The sequence below is a fragment of the Leptopilina heterotoma genome, unplaced genomic scaffold, assembly GCF_015476425.1.
Source record: "Leptopilina heterotoma isolate Lh14 unplaced genomic scaffold, ASM1547642v1 Lhet_70, whole genome shotgun sequence".
Lineage (NCBI taxonomy): Eukaryota > Metazoa > Arthropoda > Insecta > Hymenoptera > Figitidae > Leptopilina > Leptopilina heterotoma.
In genome coordinates, this window is record NW_025111162.1 from 1,299,275 (window position 1) to 1,307,200 (window position 7,926).

Sequence of the window (7,926 nt, forward strand, 5' to 3'; positions counted from 1 at the left end):
ATATTGTCAAGAACTTTAATAGAATTCTTTGTAAAATTTAATTATTTTTAAAAACTTTTCACAATTGAGGAGCAAGCGGCCAAAAGTTGATAAGTCCGTTTTTAAAAAAAATTTTACTTTGCTTTTTATTAAGAAAAAAAATTGTTAATAAAGAATTATATTAATTTAAAAATATATATATTTTTTCTATTTTCAAATTAACTTTGTTATGTGTCAAATTGCATTTGTTTAAATTTCTCGAAATAGTAAAAAATGGACTTATCCACTTTTGGCCACTTACTCCTCAATTTATTTGAAATATGTATATATTGTGAACTTTGTGAACAACAATGACAAACTTTAATGACTCGACTGCAGAGCCTCTATTTTTTGCGGTTGAAATGCAAAATTTTTCTTATTTGAACCTTCTATCTACATATTCATTATGGTCATTTTGGTATTAACCGGTACTAATAATAATAGCATATTCTTATCAGTTATTATCTCCTCGAGTTATTAATTATAAAAATGAATGATTTCCTGGCAGTAATTTTAATATGTTTGGAGTGGCTTAATTTAATTAGACTATACATGAGGATGAGCAGCGAAGTATTTCGGCGATGGTGGGTCAAACCCCATATAAAAACTCATATGAGAGAATTGTTTGGAGCATTTGATACTATTTTTAATTATTTTGTCAATAATGACCATGAGAATTTTCGAAAAATGGTTCGAATGAGTGTGGAGCAATTTGAAGAGTTGCATGGCTTAATTCATCATCGGCTACAAAAGAGAAGTCTCAGACAACCGTTGTCAACAAGACTTCGCTTGGCTGTTACTTTATCGTAAGTTTTTGAAAAGTTTATAAATTTCTGTACTAATAAATTGTTTTTATAGCATAATTTTAACTTTAAGGGAATGTTTTCTGATTAATCTTATATTGTGAGGTTGCTTCAAGATTCTTTTTTATACAATTAATTTGTAAACAGGTTATATAAATCTTAAGAAAAAATTTGCCATAATACCGTTACTAAAGTTTCGGAAGTTTAAATAAACGACAATATTTTAAGTACTTTCGTTAATTTGAATTTTCAAGTTAAAAATTATATTGTAAATTGAAAAAAATAATTCTATTAATATTTTATAATTAAAGTAAACATTATTTTGTGCACGAATTTCGTTCAGAAATCCAATCAAATTCGTACAGAAATCTTATAGAATTCATATGAAATTACTACTTAGTAAAATTCGTGTGGCGTTTTGAAATTATTTTTTTGCACAAATATTCGTGCGAATAAAATCCTAATTTTTATAAATATGGATTTTCAAAACACTTTTTCGCTCGGATACTCGTATGGAAATTATTTCGACAAATTGTTTAAATAATTGTGGACCAAATTTCCATACAATATTCAAACGAATTACTAACGGATTAATTTTGTAAAATTTTTAGAAAATTCTGCTCGGAAATTCGTATGGAATTCCGCATAAAACGTCAGATAAAATTTTGTTTCGAAAATTTTCGGCCAAATTCCATAATAAATTCTTACGAATTTCGAGCGAATTAATAACGGATTAATTTTGAAAATTTTTTACAAAATTCTGCACAGAAATTCGTACGAATTTCAAATGGAAATTTGGCTAAAAATTTTTGAAAAAAATTATTAGCTGATATTTCGTGCGGAATTCCATACGAATATCCAAGCAGAACTTTTTAAAAATTTTACAAAATTAATCCGTTAGTAATTCGTTTAAATATGGTATGGAAATTTGGCCCACAATTATTTAAACAATTTGTCGAAATAATTTCCATACGAGTATCCGAGCGAAAAAAAGTTTTGAAAATCCATATTTATAAAAATTAGGATTTTATTCGCACGAATATTTGGGCAAAAAAATCGTTTCAAAAGGCCACACGAATTTTACTAGTAATTTCATATGAATTCGATAAGATTTCTGTACGAATTTGATTGGATTTCTAAACGAATCATTTTTACCTGGGTACTCTTGCGCCTCAAATTCAAACAAATATAACTCATCAAAAAATAGATATTTTTAAAACGTCGAAATTGGAATTGTTAAGTCGAGCATATGAGCTTTGGTACGTAAATCATAGAAACTTCAGAAAAAATTTTGTACCTTGATAGAAAACCAAAAGTAACCTATAAAAACAGCATTTTTTCAATTTTCAAGGTCAAATTTCTCGAAAACCTAGGGTGATGGAACAATTTTGATTACGGCAGGATGTCTACAACACCTGAAAAACCTGGAAAACTGGGAAATGTCAGGGAAATTAAAAATGTCCTGGAAAACCGGGAAATGTCAGGGAATTTTTTCGAAAGTCAGGGGAATTTTTTTCATCATAAATTCATGACTTGAAATACTCTTGAACAATATTTTTAATGCGCACAATTAATTTTACAAATTTTTAGTAGAAAATTAATAGTAATAATTAACATTGCCTTTCTAATTTGCAATTCTATTCTATTTTGATTTTTGAGAAATAATATGAACCACAGACACACATATAATCAAATAGAAAAAGATTGACCACTTAAAATTCTGAAAGATCAAGAGAAAAACATAAATAATGGCATTGAAAAAATTCGTTTCCTAAAATAAGTCAATTTATTTTTAATATAATTCAGGGCTTGAACTAGGTCCGTAAAAGTCAGTTTTTTTTTAAAAAAAGGTCCGTAAAGCCCGTAATTTGATATAAAAAGAACGAAAAGTTTATAAATTGTACGATATAATTTGGGAAATTTTAGAGAAATTCAATTATTTACAAAAGTAATAATATTCTTCGCAAAAATTCAATTATATTCAAAAAATTTTTAAAATTCACGTCAAAATTTCAATTATTTTCAAAAATGTTCCTCATTTAAATGTTTTTCAATATCTACTATTTTAATAAAATTTTTCCAAAAGAATCTAATCATTTAAAAACATTTTAATTATTTTCAAGAAATAATAAACATTTCACAGGAATTCAATTATTTACAAAATCTGTATAAATTTCTTAGCAATAATTCAATTTTTTTATTTTCATAAATAATAAAATTTTTACTCGGATTCAATTGAGGGGCTGGGTACTATAAGGAAATACGCGCCATTCACTTAACATTGCGCGTATCTCCTCATAGCATCCAGCCCCTTAATTATTTTCGTATATAATAAAATTCTTTTTAGGAATTCAATTATTTTCATAAATAAATGTATTTATTGTAATCCCTTATTATGTCGATTCTTAAAACCTGGAAAAAAATTTTTGAATGCCTGGAAAACCTGGAAATGTCAGGGAAATTTTTTGCAGATTAGCTAATTGTAGACACCCTGGATTACGAATTCGTGTTAAGTATCAAAAAATCTAGAAGAATAATCCTATATTATGCGATCCCAGAAATAATAAAAAAGTTCAATTCTGTTGCGCTATATTACTTTATTCAAAATTTAAACATTTGTTTTGAAATAACGCATTTTACTAATTCGTTTTTAGCATCTTAATATAGTATAATTTATTTAATCATTTCAGTATTCTTGCCCACGGTGACAATTTTTACACTACCAGCAATTTTTTCCGCATTGGTTTGTCAACGACATATAGCATAATTGCTGAGGTATGCCCAATTATTTGGGAATGTCTGCAGCCTCTATATTTGAAAGGGAATATCGAACTCAACGATTGGATAGTTACTGCCGAGGGTTTCAGAGTGAAATGGGATTTACCCAACTGTATCGGAGCAATTGATGGAAAGGAAATTGCCATAAATAAACCAGAAAATTCTGGTAGCATTTTTTTTAATTACAAAAAATTTTTTAGTTTTAAACTGATGGCAATGTGTGATTCCTTTTGCCGATTTTCTTGGGTTGATATTGGAGATTACGGTAAGTTTTTGTGTGAAACCATTTTACTTAACATATAATATATTTTCACCTTTTTTTAAAAAAAGTTTTAACTCACAATATTTTTGCATAGGATAAGTGTGTCAATTTTGGCGGGTGCTCCAATTATATAGCGACTTTGTGAAAAATACAATTATTTACTATTTTAGAATAATATAGTTATTTGAAAAAGTTATTTTCGATCTTTCCTTTTGTAGTTTAAATGTTATTCTACTCAGTAATTGGAGAAGCAATTAAGTTCAATCTTAAAATAGGGGGAAAAATATCTTTTTAATGTATATAAGGAAGAAATTCAAACTTATAAGGAATACACTAGTAGATTGTGCAACGAGTGGAGAACAAGGGCGATTTTTCGCGAGCTCGAAGTTTGCAATCGAGCGAGCGAAAATCGCTGTTCTCCACAAGTTGCACATACTATTTTGTCCAACAACTGCAAAAAATTTTTTTTATGAATAATAAATTTAAACTATTCATTTTTCAAAATTTTAAGTTGAATTCACTCTTTATTTATCGAAATCAAAATATTACAATGATATTATAGCAATAGCTGAGAGTGAACAAAAATCTAAAAATTAAAAAAAAAATTTGAAAAAAAAATTTGGAAAAAATTTTTTCAAAAATGAATGTCTTGAAAGTGTCCCCAAAGATCCATAGAGTGTCCTCAAAATTCTGTTCTTAAAATGTCAAACCACCAGTGGGAAAATGACTTCATTTCTCCACTGGCCAAACCACCAGTGGGGAAATGTACTACATTCCTCCATTGGTGCCTAGCGTACAATAGTTCTATTTCCACGAAGGCGTTGGACATTGTTCAACTAACATATGTAGACATCCACATGAAAAATCTCATTTTGTGGGTTCTATTTTTCGAGATAATCGTAATTTAGTAATTTTTAAGAAGAATCTTAATTTTTCTGTATTTTTTATTATCAATCTATATGTTTTGATAAGTCGAATTATGCGGTTTTTATTCATTTATCGTTGATTTAAGTGTTTGATTACATTATTTCTTCAGAAAAAAGAAAAGGGCCCATTTTGTCGGTCCTTTGCAAAAGTATTCTATATTTTTAAAATGGTGAGGGGGAGGGAGAATTTAAAACCTATTCGTTTTTCATCTTTAAGGTGCCCTGGACTGGAAATAATTCTTATTTGAATAACTTCCCAGGAAAAGTGGCAGAATGGGATGTTTTTAAGGGGATGTCTATATATATAATCATCTTTGTATTTTCTTTCCTTATTCTGTCTTTCCTTCATTATATCCACACCTCTTCATACCTTTTAATTTATTTACAGTTCGCAACTTGTACATGCCCTTAAAGAAAATTATTTGATAACACTTACAATACAATGATAAACACATTTTTTAATTCAGTAGATTAATAATTAATAAAATTATTAAATTGAATATTTAAAAAATAATTATTATTTATCCTTTTTTCAATTATAGGCAGCGTAAGTGACGTCTCGGCATTTCAACAAACCGAATTTTACCGAAAGTTGGAGAATAATTTAGCAAATTTGCCAAATCCAGCTTATTTGCCAAATTCAAATTATATTTCCTCCTATTTCATAGTTGGAGACGGAATTTTCGCCTTAAAACCATATATGATGGTCCCATATAAAAGAAATTTACGCCTTACTAGAACACAGCAATTGTTTAATTATCGGTAAGTTGAATGCTTTAGAATGAGTACAAGCATTATTTTTTGAAAATTATTTTCGCCAAATTTAAAAACATTGAATTATTTTTAAATTTTCTTCCACTTTAACATTTTTTGATTTTTAAATTATATAACTTACTTAGAAAAGATTTTATTAAAAAACTGTTTTAATATTCATAATTAATAGAATTTTAAAAGCTTTTAAAGTAAGATTTTTCAAAATTTTAATTGTTTTGAAAAAAAATAATAATTATTTATTTAAAAAATTACCCTTGTTTTATTCAATTTTTTTTTAAATTCTGAAAAAAATAGAAACAGGAAATACATCAGTTTTGAAAAGCAGTCGATTTTCTTATAAATTTTGAATTTTAAGCCTCTGCATTCTGTCTGAAGAGAATGTTAATAAATTCAAAAAACGTATAGGAAAAATAACTGCAGACCCATGACTAATCTCTAGAAATCATTAGTTAGAATTTTTAAATTATTGAATTTCATTCATTAGAATTTTCTTTTAGCAGAATTTCATTTTTTTCGAATTTTTTTTAATCAATTTTAAATTAACCCGAATATTTAAATTAACAGAATTATAAATACCTACTCGAATTTTTATTTATGAGAATTTTCATTTAACACAATTTCCATTAATCGTCCAAATGTTTATTTTAATGAATTATCTTTTGAACGAATTCTTAAAAGAACGAATATTCATTAGTGACTGTCTACAAGAAAACACGGCTTAGCTCTAAAAAATCAATTTTGATTTTTTATGCTAATCGATAGATTTTATATTGCTTTTTCAAATGTAAAACTGAAAAGTTGTAAATTGTCAATTACTTTTGACAATACAACGTTTTAAAGATGTTATGTTGTATGCATTCCTTCATTCTGCTTCTACTTCAATCACTCGCCCTGTGAAAGCTAAGCCGTGTTTTCTCGTGGACAGTCACTTGTGCGAAATTGCAAATGACCGACATAACAACTTCTTTTAATATAATATTTGATTTTAATTTGCTTCTTTCAGATTATCAAAAGCTAGGCAAACTATAGAATGCGCATTCGGAATTTTGTCAGCCCGATGGCAAATTCTTAAGAATAAAATGTCTTTTAAATTGAAAACATCTATTGCTGTAGTTCAGGCATTAGTGTGTCTTCACAATTTTATTATAACTCGCGAATTAGTTGCAAATGAAGGTTATCAGCATTACTTTCCTGAACACTTAATGGAACAGTTTATTCGAGAAAATCAAACACCACAAAATGAAGGCATTATTTCCGATGACGAAGTTATTTCAAGTGACGGCGAAGAAGATAATGTTAACGAACCGGATGATATTAATCCAGTGAATGCTGACATCAACGAATATGCAGTACAAAGTGCATTGGCTGACTATTTTATGAACCAATGAATTTCGTTGATAAATATTACTTATGTGGTATTTAGAAACACACTCAGTTTTATACTTTAAACCAAAATATTGCTTAATTAAAGCAAAATATATAATAATATATTATTAAATATAATTTCAACAAATTGTATCAGTTTTAAACACTTACATATTTCTTAGGAAAAGCATAATTAAATTTATCGGTTCAACTGTCAGATTTTTTAAAAAGAAAAAATGCTAACATGACATTAAATATTTGGGTCTGCAAACATTTGAAAAGTATTACAAAAATGTTTATTTTCTAACTCGTTTCTCTTAAGATCTCGTATTTCTCGCTTGATTATTACTATTATTATTATCATCGCATTACCAGTGACATTTTGTATTTAAACTACGATTATTAAAATTACACTCTTTTTAAAGCTACATATATGTTACGAATGTAATTTAAGGTTTTTCTAAAGATGTTAAGAAGTTATATAATTTAAAATTTATTTCATTTCTATAAATAACGTTAAATTAATGCTGAATGATTAAAATACTTTATCTTTACATTTAATAATGACTGATATTGACTTAAAAAAAAATAAAAATTTAACAAATTTTCATAAAAATGTTTCAAATAAAAATAGTTTATTTCTATTACACAACAACCTGAAACAAATTTTCGACTGGGATGTTTTCGAAAGGTTTTTTTCTACTCTTTTTAATTTTGTATGAATTTTTGGAAACCATCCAAAATTTAATCCTGTTCTTGAAAATGAAAAATATTTTTTTTAAAGAAAGTATACATTTTTTTCTAATCTTAAAATAAAGCTTAAGATGTGTTATGCCCGTTATGCCTTTCAAGAAGCGAAATAAAATAGTGACGTATTTTCTTTGATATATTTATAATTTAATAACTAAAATTAATTAAACGAATTTATTTGTTAAGGGCATCCAGGAAAAAATAATGGTTTCGTGATCGCGTTCTTTTGAGTCGGATTCATATTTGTAGG

At 27.1% G+C, this 7,926-nt stretch overlaps 1 protein-coding gene across 1 annotated transcript; it reads left to right on the plus strand.

The window, feature by feature from the left end:
* Window positions 1-281: 281 nt before the first annotated feature.
* On the plus strand, window positions 282-7,138 carry LOC122510549 (protein ALP1-like). The gene is made up of 4 exons (XM_043625300.1): window positions 282-824; window positions 3,512-3,864; window positions 5,330-5,549; window positions 6,565-7,138. The coding sequence occupies exons 1-4, from the start codon at window positions 508-510 to the stop codon at window positions 6,947-6,949; spliced, it is 1,275 nt and encodes a 424-aa protein (XP_043481235.1). The 5' UTR covers window positions 282-507; the 3' UTR covers window positions 6,950-7,138.
* The last annotated feature ends 788 nt before the right edge of the window (window positions 7,139-7,926 follow it).